Raw genomic sequence first — 20,394 nt, forward strand, 5'->3', positions numbered from 1 at the left:
GCCGCAGAAGCGAACTCCGCGGCTCCAAGGTCGACTCCGGCAACTCCTCCTGCCGCGGTGGAGTACCGGAGTTCGAACTAGCGCTTCCGGGGTTCGAACTATCGCGTCTAGATCAGACGCGATAGTTCGAACTCCGAGCAGTCGAACTCGCCGCGTCGACCCAAACGTGTAAACGTGGCCTTAGTGTGTGTTCTTGTTACATGGCCCCAGCATGCCTGTCTCATCTCCTGACCCAAAAGGGCTTTCCCAGATGCCAGCTCACGTAGATAGCTGGGAGACTTGCTCCGACATCCCTAGACGGACAATCTCCCCCCAGATCCTGGCTCACGTATGGGTGGAAAAAAGGGGTTCAGACACCCCTAGAGAGGCAGCCCCCCCAGATCCTGGCACACACACATGGGATGGGAAAGGGGTTCAGACACCCCAGAGGTGTAAGGAGCCCCTGAACCTGGTACAAATATGGGAGGAGAATGTGTGGCTGACAGGTGCCCCCATCCCTATTCCCTGCCCTGCCACCCTCCTCCACCTCACCCTTCCCAGGGTTAAACCTCTCCCCTTCCACTCCCCCTAATCCCTATCCCCTCATCCTAACCTGAGCCCCCAAAACACTCTCCCCTACCACCTTCCAATTATCCCTTCTCCCCTCACTGCAGCCCCAAACCCCTCTCTCCCTATTCCCCCCCTTCCATCCCTAAATATTTCCTTCTCCTCCCAGCAGTGACACATATAATTTATTTTCTTTTCAAAAATAGCACAAGCGCCTTCTGAATCTCCTGCTGCACTCAGATTACAATTCCCCAAAATAAAATAAAAAATCCTCTTTGACAGAGGCAGATTGTCACAAAATGCCTCTGATGTTTCCCTACAGATTTCTATCCACAGCGGGGTTTGAATTTACACTGGAGCAATCGCCAGAACATTTTGCCTTGAGCCACACAGCTGCTAGAAGTTGCAGCTGGCTACCAATGCCCCTGGCCTCTCAGACAGCACACACACAGTGCGATCCATTTGGTGTGGGAGTGCTATGTACACACCTAATTTGAGAGCTAAACTCTCACTAATACTGTTTTCAGTTTTATTCCCCCAGAGGGATGGTTCGGTCCATGCATTCTCTGGGAGTAGCACTAGAGCGATTGAGACTCTTGTGCCTTGGTTTCATCCCTAGCTCTGTGCAAAGAAAATTGGTAGAATCCATGAACCTTAAGAAAAACTGCTTTTGGGGGGTGGTATCTCAGGAACCGATTTTTCAATGACCCCAAATTTGGACCAGTAATCCCACCCCATGCCCTGAGGAGGCACACCACATTTCATGGCAATCCAAGTAACTGTGCAGATTTTAGAGCACTTACAAGAATCAAACTATACACAGAAAGCTGCTTTAAAATTATAACTCAGACCTGGTGGTCTGCTATAAAACTGCATTAATCACTGTAGTATCTGAGCACCTTCCAGTAGCATATTAATCACATAACTTAACATCTTTCATGTGCTGTTTGTTCTCTTATCCTCTCTCCAGGATGAGGTATGTGCTCAGTGGAGGTTGGGTTTTTTTTGTCTATATACATGGCATTGTGCATTTAAGTTAGAGAATGCAGGTCAATGAAATGTGCCTGGCATTTGGCATGGAAGACAGTAAGGTGTGAGATGGTCCTTAGCTGCTTCGAGAGTTCATTCCACAGTCTCAGACCAGCCAACAATAGAGACCTGTGTCATGAACACACGAGCTTTACCCTTATTATTGAGAGTTCCATTGTGCCAGAAGGGTGACGTTTTCAACCCCCATCTCGAGCCCGGAGCTTAAGGCAGTTTTTTAGATCTCTACAAGGAGCACCATGGATAAGGACCAAGACCTTGGACTTGATTCATTATTCTATGCAAAGCCACTGTCGGGAGCAAGGACAAGTGTGATGGGCTTGCTGTAGCTTGTGTAGCTGAGGAGATGCACTGCAGTGCTTCTGTACTCGGAGTTTCCTAGGTGCAATTCTATAGCATTGCGGTACTCCACACAAGAAGTGACAAAGGTGTAAATAACTGAGGCGGGGTCTTTGTAGTCTGCTTGCCAACCAAGAACTATAGAAAGCATGGACGTTGCTACATGAGAGCTCAGCATCAGTGATGAATCCAAGAGCACTCCTAGACTGTGAAATTAATTGGCCAATTGTGGGTAGGAGCTGATCAGTGGATGTTCAGAACTTCTCAGGAAGTAATAATCAAATTCCCATCACAACGTGGAAATCTTATCTCAGCCTTTTGCTCTGCATGCCTCTGTCCCAGAAAGGTGATTACATTCTTTGCTTTAATAACTATTCCATGTCCCCAGTATATGGCCCCTCCGACCTGGCCTGACTCACTGACGTTCATGGGAATCAGCAAAGGTGTTACTCATTTCACTCATCCCTAGTCAGGACACTCCTAGGGTTTGCATCCTCTGTGAATTCTCTGATGCCTAATAAAGGCTGAGCTGTACCGGAAGTTTTTCCCGCACTCAGGGCATTCATAAGGTTTTTCTCCCGTGTGGATTCTCTGGTGTTCATTACAGGTGGATCTATCCCGGAAGCTTTTCCCACACGTCAGGCATTTGTAGGGTTTTTCTCCTGTGTCAAGTCTCTGGTGCCTAACGAGTTGCGTGAGCTGACGGAAACTTTTCCCACATTTGGAGCATTTATGTGGTTTCTCTCCCGTGTGGATTCTTTGGTGTTTATTAAATGTTGATCGATCCCTGAAACTTTTCCCACAGCTCAGGCATTTATAGGGTCTCTCTCCCGTGTGGATTCTCTGGTGCGTACTGAAGGTGGATCTATCACTGAAGCTTTTTCCACACTCATGGCATTTATAAGGTCTCTCTCCCATGTGGATTACCTGGTGTGCAGTGAGGGTTGAGCTACAACTGAAGCTTTTCCCGCATTCGAGACATTTGTAAGGCTTCCCTCCCGTGTGGACTCTCTGATGTTTGGTGAGGTTTGAGCGCTGGCTGAAGCTTTTCTCGCAGTTAGGACACTTATAAGGTTTTTCTCCTGTGTGGATTCTCTGGTGAATAATAAGGAATGATTTCCAAGGGAAACTTTTTCCACAGTCACCGCACATGTGAGATCTCTCTTCTGTGGGAACTCTCTGGTGAACAGATTCTTTGATTTTTCCGACTCCTCTGATCCTCTGCATGGATTTATCCCATCTCTCCTCTTGGTGGTTTCCCTGCTGTCTCTCTGGCCAGTGCTGACTCTTACGGGCTTCTCCCCACTCAGGACTCTGGGAAACATCTCCTTCGGCTCTTCCCAATGCCATCCCATGTGGCTCCAGTTGTTCAGAACCTTCCTGCTCATAGTTCTCCTCCTTGTTCTCGTTCATCATCTCCTCACCTGCTGGAACAGAGAGAGAATCCAGACAGGAGTCAGTCCCTGTGCTGGGAGAAAGGGAACCTCAGAAAAGGGAATGAGAAAGTGGGGAACAAATCAGAATAAGTGGTGGGGAAATGGAAATATCAGTATCTGACTCCTCCCCCCCCCCCCAAAAAAAACAACCCAAACCTTTCCTTACTGGGGAGAGAGAGAGAGATCAGATCAATTCTGCCTTCGTTCCATTACAATATCGATGTGGAGAGGGTCTAAAAGGCTGGCTAGGACTGGTGAAAACCTATGCGTGACGTCTGTCACGAGAATATAGAAATTAGTTTCTGAGGGTATGTCTACACTATGAAATTAAATCGATTTTATAGAAGTCAATTTTTAGAAATCGATTTTATACAGTTGATTGTGTATGTCCCCACTAAGCGCATTAAGTCGGTGGAGTGCGTCCTCACTACCGTGGCTAGCATCGACTTACAGAGCCATGCACAGTGGGTAGCTATCCCACCATTCCCACAGCCTCCGTCACCCATTGGAATTCTGGGTTAAGCTCCCAATGCCTGATGGGGCAAAAACACTGTGGTGGGTAGTTTTGAGTATATCTTGTCAGTCACCCCTCCCTCCGTGAAAGCAACGGCCGTCAATCGTTTTGCGCCTTTTTTCCTGGGTTACCCATGCAGACGCCATACCATGGCAAGCATGGAGCCGACTCAGCTCACTGTCACGCACTTTAAAAGCTCGCTGGCACTGTTTGCTGACTAGGTCAGACCTCAGCACAACCAACATTCCCATTGTTATTGCTGCTTGCTGTGTGCTCCACAATATCTGTGCGAGTAAGGGGGAGACGTTTATGGCAGGGTGGGAGGTTGAGGCAAATCGCCTGGCATCCAATTTTGAGCAGCCAGACACCAGGGTGATTAGAAGAGCACAGAAAGGTGTGCTGTACATCAGAGAGGCTTTGAAAACCACTTTCATGACTGGCCAGGCTATGGTGTGACAGCTGTGTGTGTTTCTCCTTGATGCAAACCTGCCTCCTTTGTTGATTTTAATTCCCTGTAAGCCAACCACCCTCCCCCCTTCAAAATAAAATAACTATTGTTTTGAAACCATGCATTCTTTATTAATTAAAAAAAAAGAGAGAGATAACGGACAAGGTAGGTGGGGGAGGAGGGAAGGACACAGCCACTTTGCTTATTGTAGCCACACTAAAAATCAAACTGTTTGAATGACAGCCTTCTATTGCTTGGGCCATCTTCTGGAGTGGAGTGACTGGGTGCCCGGAGCTTCCTCTTCTCTCCCCCCCCCCCCATGTGGCATCTGGGTGAGGAGGCTATGGAACATGGGGAGGAGGGTAGGCGGTTATACAGTGGATGCAGTGGGGGTCTGTGCTCTTGATGGCTTTCCTACAGCTCCAACAGACACTTCATCATGTCTGTTCGCTCCCTCATTAGCCTCAGCATTGCGTCCTGCCTCCACTCTTCGTGCTCACTTAATTCTTTCCTGGGCTCTGCCACTGAATGCCTCCATGCATTAAGCTGTGCGCTATCAGTGCGGGTGGACTGCATGAGCTCGGCAAACATGTCATCACGAGTGATATTTTTTGCCTTCTAATCTGCGATAACCTCAGGGACGGAGATGATAGGGGGAGCATAGAAACATATTACACTCTACGATTCTGGGGGGACTGCATGGTCACCTGTGCTGCCGAGTTCGCCACATTGACCAAACGGGAAATTAAATTCAAAAGTTCCCAGAGCTTTTCCTGTGTACCTGGCTAGTGCATCGGAGTTCAAAGTGCTGTCCAGAGTGGTCACATAGCTCCCGGAGGCCAGTACCGTTGAATTGCATCCGCACTACCCTAAATTCAACCCAGCAAGGTCAATTTTAGCACTACTCCCCTCACGAGGGAGGAGTACAGAAGTCGATTTTAAGAGCCCTTTAAGTGGACAGAACGGGGTTGGTTGTGTGGACGCATTCATTTTAAAATTGACCTAACGTGGCTAAATTCGACCTAATCCCATAGTGCGGACCAGGCCTGAGTCTGTTCAGTCGATTCCTTACCCCTGTGGACATCTTTCAGGATCTCCCTTTCCTCGTAAGCCTGGAGATCAGGGACCCACGGCTCCTCCCCTAGTTCCAGCCGGGAGATCACGTCAGGTTTGGAAATTGGAAATCCTGTTTAGGGAGCAAGGAAACACATGTTGATCTTGTTCATTAAGGTCAGTGCTGTTACTACTTCCAAATCCAGATTATGAGTAGTCCACCCAGATAGGCTCCTTCCTCTCCCCACCCCCACCCTAAAGGGACTGGGCTATAAATCGTAAAGGACACTTTCTGGAGCAAAGGTTCATCCACTCTGCCTAGGAAATGGGCCTTACTTATTCCCTTGGGGAGCTAAGAAAATTTGTTACACTTCCTAGGTATCGGGTAAGCCTACAGTGAAGGCTCTGTCACTGCCAATTATTCCCTCCTCCTTCCCCTGCAACACATATGCCCATATTCTTCCAGAACACAAGCCAGAACAGGAAGATATTACAAGGGGCTTATCTACCTGGTCAGTAAGCCAAAGTGTGACTGTAGCACACCATCTGTTGTGCACTAACTGTCTGTGTGGACCCTGCTACCATGCACTGAAAGTTCTGTAGTGTGCATTCAGGTTCTGCTCTCAGTCTAGTGTGCAGAAGCAGGGTCTACACACCTATTTAGAGCACGGTATGGTGCTGCACTGTAGATTTACACCTTGACCTGATGTGACCCAGTGACCACTTGGTGTCAACTGGCAGAGGGCACAGAGTGTACCTAGGGTTTTACAGGGATCCCCTGGGTCAAAAATGTGCATAACTGCTCACCAGAGGGCAACAGCTGAGTCTCTACTGAGATCCAGTTACCCACTGATCATTGTAACCCTTGTGAGATGTATGCACAAAGTTGTGTGGCTATACTGACAACTATGTGTAATTGATGGTCTTGGAGTTAGGGCAGGTCACCAGGAGGTGATGTGTCTTGGACAGGTTCCTTTCAGGCAGATTACAGACACTTATCTCCCTCTCTGGTTATACATGCATTGTCTGCCTCGCAATGGAGGCCAATCTGCAGACTGAGCCAGGTGCCAGTCAAAATGTTGCACAATCTAGGAGAGAGCAGAGGGGTGCCCTGTTTATGGGCAAAGACACAGAATTGTTAGTACAACTGGGAGCACAAGGAAACACACAGGATCCTTCACCAAGGAGCCAAGCTAACCACGTGTTTGTCCTAAGGAAGGAGGCTCACAGCCAATGTTACCTCTAATTTTTTCCATCCATGTGCAGAATAAATTTTATGTGCAGATGTGTGTCACCAGTAGAAACAAAAAACCTTGATATATATTTTTAAAAAGTTACCATAGGGATAATTACTCCAGCCAGGGCAGGTTAGGCATTTTAGAACTCACTACTCAAAGAATTAAATGTAAGTGTAGAGAGAAATAAAAATTATGAAATGCATAGACCAGCCAAAATGTTAAAATAACCCACTTTGAAAGAATAAAATTACAGAGAATATATGTGCATTGCAGGTAGTGCCAAGAAGTAACAACAATAATGCAAGTATGTGTTGGGAGGTGAGTGTGAAAGAGACAAAGAGAAAGAGAGCAAGTGTGTGAAAGAGAGAAAGGGTGTGAGTGTGTATGTGTGACACAGAGACAGTGTGTAGGAGAGAGACAGACAGACAGAGACTCAGGGCTAGTCTACACTTACCAGCCGGGTCGACGCGATGAGTTCGACTTCTCGGAGTTCGAACTATCGCGTCTAATCTGGACGCGATAGTTCGAACTCCGGAAGCGCCACGGTCGACTCCGGTACTCCACCACTGCAAACTGCGGTGGCGGAGTCGACCTTGGAGCCGCGGACTTCGATTCCGCGGCGTCTGGACGGGTGAGTAGTTCGAACTAGGGTACTTCGAATTCAGCTACGCTATTCACGTAGCTGAATTTGCGTACCCTAGTTCGACCCCGCTTCTTAGTGTGGACCAGCCCTCAGAAAGAGTGCAGGCTGAGCCGGGCTGTGTCCCTTCTCCCCTGCTCTGCGGAGATGGGGTACAGGAGCAGGGGGACACCCTGACATCAGCACCCTCCTTTCCCCGCCTGCAGGAGGATCCTGGAGCAGCTGCAGGACAGAGCAACGTGGGGGGAGGGGCACCTGAACACATGCTGCCAGCTGTGCGTGCTCTGCAAATCAGTTGGGCAACGTTTGAATCTCTCCTGAGCAGCCCATGCAAGCACGCAGCTTACAGGGAACACAGGTCACAGCCAGCCAGGCTGTGGGATGCTGGAAGGACTTTGAGTGAGCATCACTCTACAAGACATGAGTGTATCTAATTCATTAAGGCTGTGGCTTTCAAAGGGACCCAAGACAGTTAAACATCCAACCCCACTGATCCAACATCTGGGCCCCTTACAAATTTCCAGTCTTAATCCCTCTGGTCCCCACTCTCCCCCTGTGAAATGGAGATAACCACCCACTCTCCGACTGTTTTCTCTTCTTAGATGGAAATCGCTTGGGAGCAGGGACTGTCTCTTCCTGTGTGAAGGTTGGTGCCCAGAATGACAGGAAGGGGGGTCCAGTGGTTAGGGCTTTGGCCTCAAACTCAGGAGATCTGGTTCAGTTCCTTGCTCTGCCACAGACTTCCTGGGTGACCTTGTGGGCATCACTTAGACTGTCAGTGCCTCAGTCCCCTATGAGTACAACAGGTGTAACAGCAGCTCCCTATTCCACAGGGGCAAAGGGATAAATATGTTAAATACTGCGAGGTGCTCAGATAATGGGGACCCATATAAGTACCATTATGGCACAATTAGCCCTGATGTCCATTGGAGAGGGCAAGTGCTGTGGTAATTAAAAATCTGTCTCCCGCACCAGCAGTAGCATAAAGTTTACATGAATTCCTGCTTCCGAAGGGTCTCTCTCTGCTTGTGTGTAATCCATCACCAGCTTTATCCATCCCTGAGCTAGCTGTTGCAGGGACCGAGGAACATGGAGGGTGAGACACAGGGACCTCTCAGTACCAACTGGCAGAGGACACACTGGGTGCATAGGGTTGTACAAGGATCCCCAGGGGCAAAGATCTGCACAACAGTGGCATGTGAAGTCTCTACCAAAGGCCAGTAGCCTACTGGTCATCATCAGAGAAATTATGTATCTTTACTGGAAATTATGTTTGTAGCGCCTTGGAGTTAAGGCAGGTCACCAGGGAGGAGACATATCTCAGAAATGTTCCTTTCAGATAGGAGCTAATTGTCACCCATCTCCCTGTCTGGCCATTTATGTATCATATGCCTCACGCTATGTGCCTCACACCATATGTCTGTTTGCGTACTGAGCCAGGTGTGAAAAGGAGAGATTGTGAAGTCTACGAGAGACAGAAATCTACAGGTAGAAAAAACAGCAAGGAGTGTCCTGTTTATGACTAAAGACAACAGACTGAACTGGCATATCTTGGAGTGCACAGAGATGCTCTGAATCCTTCAGCTAGGAGGCAAACTGACACATGCTTGTCTCATGTGAAAAGGGTCACAGCCTGCCTAGCTGTAAAGTGCTGCAACGATTTTGGGTGAGCTGTACTTTACTGGACAGGAGAAAATCATGTTAATTAAGTCCTGGCTCTAGAAGGCACATTTTGATTTTATTTTCTGTGGAACTATTTGTTTCCAATATTTCTACTTCCTTTGACTTGGAAGCATCACAGCCATGCATTAACTGTCTAGAAAATCACCACCAGCCCCCGCCTCCGCACACACCCATGTCCCTCCCCAACAAAAGCAGAACAGGAAGTCATTTCTTAAGACTGTGAGCTCTTTGGAGTGGAGATTGTCTCTGTGATGGGTGCACCAGGCCCTCTGAGGCCCCCTGCTAGAAGCCCCATGGTCATACCACACCCCGCTCCAGGAAAGGACCAGCAAAGGTGGGTCCTCCAGGCCTGCCTACAGAGGCCACAGAGAAGCAGCCAGTCAGAGCCCACCAGGCTCAGATAAAAGGAGCTGCAGGGGCTGAGCAGGGCAGTAACTGGCTGGGACCAGATAGGTGAAGACAGGGGCTCTGCTCTGGCCAGAGGACCTTGACAGGCAGCATTTACTGGAACTGGAGAGAAAGACTGAGAGACTGTAACCCTAAGGTAATGGGGGAGGTAAAGGGCCGAGGTAAAACAGGGAGCGGTATGTGGCTGCTGTTTATAGGGTCCCTGGGTTGCCACCTGGAGTAGTGGGCAGCCTGGGTTCCCCCACCAGCCACTGGCAAAGTGGCCTAATCCAGGAGCAGGGGACAAGACTCCTTGAGAGGCCCCAGAGAAGGGCGGAATTGAATGGGCCCAGAGATGGGGCTGAAGACCTTCCCCCACCATCTATGAGATCCGCTCTGCCCACACAGCATCCTGAACCAAAAACCAACCTTTCCCTCTCTTCCTCTACTGTAGAGAGCTACCCCACAGAATACATTCAGACCATGAATCATATCCTCCACCCTCACTCTGCCCCAGAACCCAGCCCCTCTACCTGCAAGGAACCATCATGTCAGAAGACTTAGCCATGTGCAGGAAGAAACACCAAGAATAGCACCCTCCTTCCATGAATTCAGCACATTGGCATGGGAGGTAGCCCTGAAGGCACTAACAGCAACTGGACCCAGCCCCATGACTCTGGTCCGTGCCCTTCCTGGCTGGTGGAAGAGAATCAAGAACATCTGGGCCCTCCCTCTAACACAGCTGGCTGGGGCAGACTAAGACAAGACAGAAGGGAAGCACATTTGAAAATCTGGCTGCTGGGGAGTTAGGCAGGACTGAGGCATGAGACATGTGTTCATCTATCAGATGGCAGAGGGGTCAGAGGCATCAAAGGATGGAACATTCCCTAGGAATGGGGGAGGTGAATCTGTCCCTCTTGAAAGCCTTAGTTGTAGGAAGAGTAGCATGATCGTTACGTCCCTGAATTTCCTGTCCTAATGGGGTGTGTGTGGAGGTCACAGGCCTTCACAGACAGGAGCTTGGGACTATTGGGGCAGATCCCCCTGAGATCTGGAGGATCCATGAAGAACCCTGCACAGAATCTGACCCCAATGCTTCAGAGACACACATACACACACACCAAGTTTTAATGCCCGAGGGGGCAGGAATCCTTACCCAGTGAGGTCACAGTCTCATAATTCTCCCGCATGACGTCCCTGTAGAGGGCTCTCTGACCTGGGTCTATCAGAGCCCATTCTTCCTTGGTGAAATACACAGCCACCTCCTTGAAGGTCACCAGCTCCACTGCAGCCATGTCACTCCCGTTATTCAGGAGTGTGGGATAACTTGGACTGGGACCTATTCCACAGCCTGTCAGGGTGAGAAGGGAAATTGGGGCCATTTCCGAAGGGGCTTCAATGCATTTCGGACTCCGATTCCCACCAGGCTCTTTCCCTGTTGACTTTGCCTGGCTAGGGAATTGCTTGAACTTACTGTGTGTGGATTTAGCAGGTTCCTAAGTGCCTCACAAGAACCACAATAGGCACCTGACTTACCAGCCTCCCGGAGAGGGGATCCCAGCTGTGGTTCCCAAGCAGAGATAGGTGCCGCCCTGCAGTCTGAATTGAGGCCCCTATCTCTGAGAGAGGAGTGGGCTTTGGATACATCCCTGTCATCAGCATCTCCATGGGCTAGCTCAAGCAGCTTCTCACCTAGCACAGGGGCCTTTGTGGATCCCACTCCTAGGCCACTATCTCTGCCCAGTCACTGTACAGGGAGTCTGGGCACCTCACTCAGTTGTGTGCATTCCATTGTTACTCCAGTGATTGTTTACATGCCAGGAGGTGTTTGTGATGCTCAGCATCGCAACACCCCAGCCCCTTTGTTTATCTGGACGCAGGACGTTACTGAGAAGATCCCTTGATGGCTCTTGGCTTGCACAATTTCAGAATCGAAGGCGCTGCTTTGGGGGAATCCCCCTGACACTGTCCCCCAGGCAGCACATTCCCCCAGCATCGCGGGGACCAGGCAGAGGCAGGAACTGGCTTTTTCTCTCCCTGCCCCTCACCTTGTCCCAGGAAATTCAATGTGCCCCGGGGTGCTGCAGGAAATGGGGCTGGGCAGGGCTGGGAGCCGGGAACCTCCCTCCCCACTGATTGCTCCTGCTGCCCCTGCCAGTCTCTCCCCTCCACTCGGGCTGGGAGACTCGGTCCCTGGCCCGGCCCGGGCCGTTCGCTCTCCCGGAGCTGGCTCGGCTCCTGCAGGCGCTCAGGGGGGCAGAGCTGGGGGTGGGGGGAGAGATCAGGGCGGGCAGCAGCTCTGGGACTCGCAGACCCCCGCACCCCCCGGGAGCAGAGCTGGGGCGAGGAGGGGCCGGTGATGCAGAGTCACTTTCCTGCCCGGCCCCGGCCCTTCCCCCGGGTCTCGCCCCTCACCTGCAGGCTCCGGCTCAGGGGCTGGTGTCGGCAGAGCCCGGGGCTGCCCCAGGGGCTGGTTCCAGCCCCCGCAGAGAGTCCCCCCGGCTGGGCACAGAGGGGCGCTAGGGAAGGGCTCTCCCCGCACACACCCCGCTGGGGAGCAGCAGCGGCTCAGCCCGGGCTCCCGGCTCACAATGGAGGCGGCAGCAGCAGCGTCTGACCCGGGAAGTTCAGCCCCTGATCTGCCGGGCAAAGAGAAACACACAGAGCCGCCAGCCCTCTCTTAGCAACAGCCAGGGCCCTCTGGTGGCCACAGCTACTAAAACCCCCTCACTGGTTCACCTGATGTAGATTCCTTAAAGATGGATAAAGTCCGATTCCTTCTCTCCTGCCTGGACAGACAGAAACCTGCAGCGCGCATGGAGTCTCACCGAGCCCCGGAGGAACCTGGCCCAGGGCCGGCGCCTGAGCCTACCAGCCCTGCAGCTATTTATATTGTGGTTGTAGTGTAGTACACTGCTCCACTTAGTAATGTGCTACTGGTAGCAGTTATTGATCGGTATGGATTGTAGGAAACTATTGTAGTAAACTGCTACCTGATGTAGCAAATGCCTACAGGTAGCAGTTTCTTGTATTACAATATGTGAAATTGCTACATGTAGAAAAGTGCTATCTGTAGCAATTAGTGATACCTATAGATTGTAAGATGCTACTTGATTTTTACACACTTGAAAACTGTTATGTTTCAATCTTCCCTCATAGGTCATGCTTTCTAGACATTACATTTTTTTTCTCTTCTCTGGACTTTCTACAATTTTTCCACATCTTTCCTGAAATGTGGTACCCAGAACTGGACACAATACTCCAGTTGAGGCCAGGGCCGGCTTTAGGAACTGCGGGGCCCAATTCAAACAGTTTTGGAGGGGCCCTGGCAGGGATGACTTTAAAAAAAATATGTGGGGCTTGTACTCACCGGGCGGTGCTCTGAGTTTTCGGTGGCACTTCAGCGGCGGGTCCTTCACTCACTCCAGGTCTTCGGCGGCACTGAAGGACCCGCCGCCAAAGTGCTGCTGAAGACCCGGAGCGCCACCAGGTGAGTAAAACTTAAAAAGGCACCTCTAGCCAGGGAAGGGATTCTCACTGGGCACGGGGCCCTCTTAGGTGCGGGGCCCGATTCGGGGGAATTGGTGAAATAGGCCGAAAGCTGGCCCTGGTTGAGGCCTAATCAGCGCAGAGTACAACAGACATCCCAGAGTGATGTTCTGGTTTTTTTGCAGCAGTGTTACACTGTTCAGTCATATTCAGCTTATGGTCCACTAGGACCCTTACATCCCTTTCTGCAGTATTCCTTCCTAGGTTATCGTTCACAAACTTTGTAAGTGTATTCTCTATGCCATTATCTCAATCATCGATTAAGATTTTGAATAGAAACATATCCAGAACTGATCCCTGGAGAACCCCACTTGTTATGCCCATTCAGCCTGTGAATCACTGATAATTACTGTCGGAACTGTTTTCCAACTAGTTTTGCACCCATCTTATTTTAGGTCCATCTAGGTTGCATTTCCATAGTTTGTTTATGAGAAGGTAATGGGAGACAGTATCAAAAGCCTTACTAAAGGCAAGATAGCTGGGGTGTGATGGACACAATGGCTTTGTTTTACATCTCTGCTGCAGGGGCTGATTACAAACCAAATGGCCAGATATCCATCTGGTGTAAATCCACCCAGCTCTGCCGAGTGATGGTCTGTTTACACCAGGGGTCTCATTATTTTCTGCGGCCTGCAAGCTCCTCACAGCCCCCCGCCATCCCCCAGCATTTACCTAGAGCAGCTCTGGCCGGGCGTGCACCGGGGGCAGGGCAGGGCAGGGCAGGGCAGGCAGGCCCTCCCCGAGTCCCTCCTGCACCCCAACCCACTGTCCTGAGCCCCCTGCTGCACCCCGACCCCCTGCTGTACCCTGCACCCTGACCCCCTGCCCTGAGCCCCCTGCAGCACCCTGCACCCCAACCCCCTTCCCTGAGCTGCCTGCCACACCCTGCACCCAACCCCCTGCCCTGAACCCCTGCTGCACCCCGCACCCCTTCTGCATCTCAGTCCCCTTCCCTGAGCCGCCTGCCGCACCCTGACCCCCTGCCCTGAGCCACCTCCTGCACCCCAACCCCCTGCCATGCACCCGACCGCCTGCCCTGAACCCACTGCCACACCCCGCACCCCTCCTGCACCCCAACCCACTGCCCTGAGCCCCCTGCTGCACCCCTCCTGCACCCTGAGCCCCCTGCCGCATCCCTCCTGTACCCCACACACTAACTCCCTGCCCTGAGCCCCTGCCACACCCCACACCCCTCCTGCACCCGCTGGGGGCAGGGAGGGGGCAGAGTTGGGGTGGGGATTTTGGGGAAGGGGTTGGAATGGGGGCAGGGAAGGGGTGGGAAGAGGAGGGCAGTGGCGGGGCCTCATGGAAGGGGTGGTGTGGGGGTGGGGCCGAGGGGGGGAGGTGTCAGTAATGCGGCCCTTGGGCCAATGTACTAGTCCTCATGTGGCCCTCGTGGTCATTTGAGTTTGAGACCCCTGGTTTACACTATCTGGGATCTAGTGCCTCTGACTCAATGGAGTGACATGGAGTTATACAACCTGGGGATCTGAGCCATTGACTCCAGTGAAGTCACTAATTTACACCAGTTGGGAATCTAACCTCATTGACTCCAGTGTAGCAACATCAATTTACACCAGGTGGGGATCTGCCCTCATTGATTCACGTGGAGAGACACCAGTTTATAGTAGATGGGGATCATAGAATCATAGAAGATTAGGGTTGGAAGAGACCTCAGGAGGTCATCTAATCCAACCCCTTGCTCAAAGCAGGACCAACACCAACTAAATCATCCCAGCCAGGGCTTTATCAAGCTGGGCCTTAAAAACCTCTAAGAATGGAGATTCCACCACCTCCCTAGGTAACCCATTCCAGTACTTCACCACCCTCCTAGTGAAATATTGTTTCCTAATATCCAAGCTAGACCTCCCCCACTGCAACTTGAGACCATTACTCCTTGTTCTGTCATCTGCTACCACTGAGAACAGCCGAGTTCCATCCTCTTTGGAACCCCCCTTCAGATAGTTGAAGACTGCTATCAAATCCCCCCTCACTCTTCTCTTCTACAGACTAAACTAGCCCAGTTCCCTCAGCCTCCCCTCGTAAGTCATGTGCCCCAGCCCCCTGATAATTTTTGTTGCCCTCTGCTGGACTCTCTCTAATTTGTTCCCATCCTTTCTGTAGTGGGGGGCCCAAAACTGGATGCAATACTCCAGATGTGGCCTCTATGTGCCAAATAAAGGGGAATAATCACTTCCCTCAATCTGCTGGCAGTGCTCCTACTAATGCAGCTCAATATGCTGTTAGCCTTCTTGGCAACAAGGGCACACTGTTGACTCATATCCATCTTCTCGGCCACTTTAATCCCCAGGTCCTTTTCTGCAGAACTGCCACTTAGCCATCCTGCAGCAGTGCATGGGATTCTTCTGTACTTGTTGAACCTCATCAGATTTCTTTTGGTTCAATCCTCCAATTTTTCTAGGTCACTCTGGACCCTATCCCTATCCTCCAGCATATCTACCTCTTCACACAACTTAGTATCATCTGCGAACTTGCTGAGGGTGCAATCCATCCCATCATCCAGATAATTAATAAAGATGTTGAACAAAACTGGCCCCAGGACCGACCCCGGGGGACTCCGCTTGATACCGGCTGGCAACTAGACATCGAGCCGTTGATCACTACCCATTGAGCCCAACAATCTGACCAGCTTTCTATCCACCTTATAGTCCATTCATCCAATCCGTAGTTTTTTAACTTGCTGGCAAGAATACTGTCGGAGACCATATCAAAAGCTTTGGTAAAGTCAAGATATATCACATCAAGATATATGCTAACTGTGCATTTCCTGGTTTGAGTCTGAAATGCCTTAACTCTTCATGTACTGGTTTTCAGAGGTTTGAGTTTTGCTGAACTGCATGTCCTGAAAGGCACGAGATACCACTGGGTGTCTTTAACTCTGCATTAACAAAGTCAGTGGATTGCTTGCCTCGGTTTTTTTGTTTGTTTGTTTTGTTTTTTTACAAAAAGAGAACTGCTGTTGGCAGGAGTTAGTGGACAGTTAGGCAGTTGTAATAATCATGTAGGTGTGGCACTCAGACACTGTTGTGAACAGGTAATTATGATAATAGCTAACTTTACGTCGTCCTTTTCATCAGTAAATCAAACAACATAATCTCCATTGTACACACAGGGAAACTGAGACAAAGAGATGTGAAGTGACGTGGCCAAAGTCATCCTACTGGCCTGTGGCAGAACTGGGAATCGAGCCCAGGGTTTCTGAGTCCTGGTCCAGTGGTCTCTCCACTAGGTGCTACATGAATCCTTAGTGCCCTCATCTGCCATACATTTAAATATTGTGGAATGGGGAGAATGGTCATGCCCTGAAATACTTGTAATGTGCAGTTGCTAGCAGAGCTGATACATGCTCCCAACATGCCTGTTCTCAGCTCCCCACCCAGAGGGCAGGGCTTCCGGAGATGCCAGCTCATAGGGGTAGCATTGCACAGGAGATTGGCTCTGACCTCCCTCCACAGATAAGACCCTCTCCAGATCCTAGCTTACATAAGGTAGGCAGAGAAAAGGGTTCAGATTCCTCCAGAGGGGCCAGGGACCCCAAGATCCTGGCACACACACAGGGGTATGGAGAGGGGCTCAGACACCCCAGAGGGGTAAGGACTCCTGGAACACACATGGGACTGGAGACAGTAGGGCTGACAGGTCAAATGCCCCTACCCCTATTCCATGCCTCCTGCTCTGCCACCCTCCTTCACCTTACCCTTCCCGGTGTTCAGCCTCTCCTCTTCCCTTCCACTCCACCTAATCCCCATCCTGTCACCATGACCTGAGCCCCACAAGCAAGCTCCTCTACTACCCACCCCAAATATCCTTCCTCCCATCCCTGCTATCCCAAACCCCTCTCCCTATTGCCCCCCTCTTCCGCCCCCTAATTCTCCATCCCTCCCAGCAAATATTCACACGTGTAATTTATTTTCTTTTCAAAAACAGCATAAGTGCCTTCTAAATTTTATGCCTCATATTTCTCCAAAATAATATTACTACCTCTCTGACAGGCAGATTGTATGAAGATGCCTCCTTTGTTTCCATTCAGATTTCTGCCCATGATGGGGTTGAATGTCAAGTATCCATGTGTGATTCAGGAGCAATAACCAGAACATTGGCTCTTGAGCCACAGAAATCTGGTGAGCTGTAGCTGGCTAGCAACCCTTTTGACTTCCCAGGCAGCACATGCACAGTGTGATCCCTTTGGTGTGTGAGGGCATGTCATACCCTCCTTGAGAGCTAACCTCATGCCATTTTCAATTTAGCTTCTCTCCAAGGGTGGGGTGGTCCATGAACTCTCTGGGGGTAACCCCAGAGAGACTGAGACTCTTGTGCCAGAATTAGAGCCCTGGTTTGATCCCTAGCTCTATGCAAAAAAGTTAGTAGAATCCATGAACCTTCAGCAAAGTTGGTTGGTTTCTTTGTTTGGAAGGGGTGTGGGCAATATTTTGGAAACTCTTTGGTCAAATGACCCCAAGTTTGGATCAGTAACCCCACCCTGTGTCCTGAGGAGGCATGCCATGTTTCAATGCAATCCAATTAACGGTGCAGATTTTAGAGCACTGAGAAGAGTCAAGGTTTAAACAGAGACTTGGGTTTAACCTTAACTATATAGCAGATGTGGCGGTCTGTTCCAATACTGCATTCACCACTGTAGTATCTGAGAACTTTCCAGCAGTGTATTAATCGCATAACTTAGCATCTGCCACGTGCCATTTGTTTTCCTCTCTATAGGATGAGATCCTGCTCACTGGAAGTTTTAGGGGTTTTTTTTAATATACATAACATTATATATTTATGTTAAAGAAGGCAGGTCAAAGAAGCATGCCTGGCACTTGGCGTGGAAGGTGGAGAGGTCTGAGAGGATCCTTCATTCCTTGAGGAGTCCATTCCACAGTCACAGACCAGCCAATGAGAAAGTCCTGTCTCCTCCATTGTGCCAGAAAAGTGAAGTTTTCAAACCTCGTCTTCATTCAAGAACTTAAGGCAATCTTGGAGCTCCATGGAAAAAGACCAAGTCCTTGAACTTGATTCAATATTCTATGGGAAGCCAGCGCAGAGAGCAATGACAGGTGTGATGTGCTTGCTGTCAGCTGTGTTGCTGGGGAGAAGACCTGCAGTGCTCTCTAGTTGGAGTTTCCTAAGCACTGATAGTCCATCGCAGTGAAGTCCAGTCAAGTGGTGACAAACATATAAATAATTGAGGTCAGGTCTTTGTTCACCAGAATGGGATGGAATCTCCTTGCCAACCAGGAATTAGAGAAAGTGTTACTCAGAGATGCTGAGAGTTCAGCAGCAGTGAGGAATCATAGAACCATAGAACTGGATGGGACCTCGAAAGATCATCTAGTCCAGTCCCCTCCATTCATAGCAGGACTAAGTATTATCTAGTCAATCCCTGACAAGTGTCAGTCCAATCTGCTCTTAAAGATCTCCAATGATGGAGATTCCACAACCTCCATAGGCAATTTATTCCAGTGCTTAACTATCTTAACAATTAGGAAGTTTTTCCTAATATCTATCCTAAACCGCCCTTGCTGCAATTTAAGCCCATTGCTTCTTGTCCTATCCTTAGAGGTTAAGGAGAACAATTTTTCTCCCTCCTTCTTGTAACAGCCTTTTATGTACTTGAAATCCATTTTTTTCAATCTTCCCTCATAGGTCATGTTTTCTAGACCTGTAATCATTTTTGTTGCTCTTCTCTGGACTTTCTCCAATTTGTCCACATCTTTCCTGAAATGTGGTGCCCAGAACTGGACACAATACTCCAACTGAGGCCTAATCAGTGCGGAGTAGAGCGGAAGAATTACTTCTAGTGTCTTGCTTACAACACTCCTGCTAATACATCCTAGAATGATAGTCACCCTTTTTTGCAACAGTGTTACACTGTTGACTCATATTTAGCTTGTGATCTACTATGATCCCCAGATCCCTTTCTGCAGTACTGCTTCCTAGGCAGTCATTTCCCATTTTGTTTGTGTGCAACTGATTGTTCCTTCCTAAGTGGAGTACTTTGCATTTGTCCTTGTTGAATTTCATCCTATTTACTTCAGACATTTCTCCAGATCATTCTGAATTTTAATCCTATCCTCCAGAGCACTTGTAGCCCCTCCCAGCTTGGTATCATCTGCAAACTTTATAAGTGTACTCTATGTGCCATTATCTAAATAATTGATGGAGATATTGAATAGAACTGGACGCAGAAGTGATCCCTGCGGGACCCCACTCATTATGTCCTTCCAGCTTGACTGTGAAACACTGATAACTACTCTCTGGGAACGGTTTTCCAACCAGTTATGCACCCACCTTATAGTAGCTCCATCTATGTTGTATTTCCCTAGTTTGTTGATGAGAAGGTCATGTGAGACAATATCAAAAGTCTTACTGAAGTCAAGATATAGCAAAGAGAACTCCTAGATTATAGGATGATCTTCAGAGCTTCTTAAGAATTAATAATCAAATACCATCCCAGCATGGGAAACTTGCTCTGCATGACTCTGTTCCAGAAAGATGATTTCATTCATTGCTTTAATAACTAGTGCATGTCCCCAGTTCATGGCCCTTCCAGCCTGGCCTTGCCCTCTGGGGTTAGTTGGAATCAGCAAGATATTATTCACTTTGCCCATCCCAGTCCTAAGGTTTGTGTCTTCCGTGGATTCTCTGATGCCTAATAAAGGTTGAGCTGTGCCGGAAGCTTTTCCCACACTCTAGGCATTTATAAGGTTTTTCTCCTGTGTGAATTCTCTGGTGTTCATTAAAGGTGGATCTATCCTGGAAGCTTTTCCCACAAGTCAGGCATTTATGGGGTCTCTCTCCTGTGTCAAGTCTCTTGTGTCTAACGAGTTGTGTGAGCTGACGGAAACTTTGCCCGCACTTGCGGCATTTATGTGGTTTCTCTCCTGTGTGGATTCTCTGGTGTTTATTAAAAGTTGACCGATCCCTGAAACTTTTCCCACAGGTCAGGCATTTATAGGGTCTCTCTCCTGTGTGGATTCTCTGGTGCGTACTGAGGGTGGATCTATCACTGAAGCTTTTTCCACATTTGTGGCATTTATAGGGTCTTTCTCCCATGTGGATTAGCTGGTGTGCGGTGAGGGTTGAACTACAACTGAAGCTTTTCCCGCATTCGAGACATTTGTAAGGCTTCCCTCCTGTGTGGACTCTCTGATGTTTGGTGAGGTCTGAGCGCTGGCTGAAGCTTTTCTCGCAATCAGGACACTTATATGGTTTTTCTCCTGTGTGGATTCTCTCATGAATGATAAGGGCTGACCTCCAAAGATATTTTTTCCCACAGTCACTGCACGTGTTGGGTCTCTCTCCAGTGGGGATTCTCTGCTGAACAGTGTCTTTGATTTTCTCAACTACTCTGCTCAAATGACTGGATTTACCTTGTCTCTCTTCTTGATCATGATACCGCTCTGGCCTGCACTGATTCTCTGGCACTCTTTTACACTCAGGACTCTTGAAAACATCCCCATCAGCTCTTCCTGATACCGTCCAATGTACTTGTT

General features: G+C 49.5%; 1 protein-coding gene across 4 annotated transcripts in view; it reads right to left on the minus strand.

The window, feature by feature from the left end:
• Positions 1-671: 671 nt before the first annotated feature.
• Positions 672-20,394, minus strand: part of LOC123345414 (zinc finger protein 501-like) — a 30,877-nt gene continuing 11,154 nt past the window's right edge. The window contains exons 1-4 of one of the 4 annotated variants that reach the window (XM_044982270.1): positions 12,071-12,183; positions 10,488-10,682; positions 5,403-5,516; positions 672-3,359 (exon numbers count right to left, since the gene is read on the minus strand). In XM_044982270.1, coding sequence (XP_044838205.1) covers positions 2,413-3,359; positions 5,403-5,516; positions 10,488-10,682; positions 12,071-12,149 — 1,335 coding nt within the window. In that variant the 5' untranslated portion in view covers positions 12,150-12,183 and the 3' untranslated portion in view covers positions 672-2,412. Of the gene's footprint in view, positions 3,360-5,402; positions 5,517-10,487; positions 10,683-12,070; positions 12,184-20,394 lie in introns of those variants that run through there. The other 3 variants (XM_044982268.1, XM_044982267.1, XM_044982271.1) reach the window with 3 other exon arrangements.

This window comes from Mauremys mutica, chromosome 12, assembly GCF_020497125.1.
Source record: "Mauremys mutica isolate MM-2020 ecotype Southern chromosome 12, ASM2049712v1, whole genome shotgun sequence".
NCBI classification, from domain to species: Eukaryota; Metazoa; Chordata; order Testudines; family Geoemydidae; genus Mauremys; species Mauremys mutica.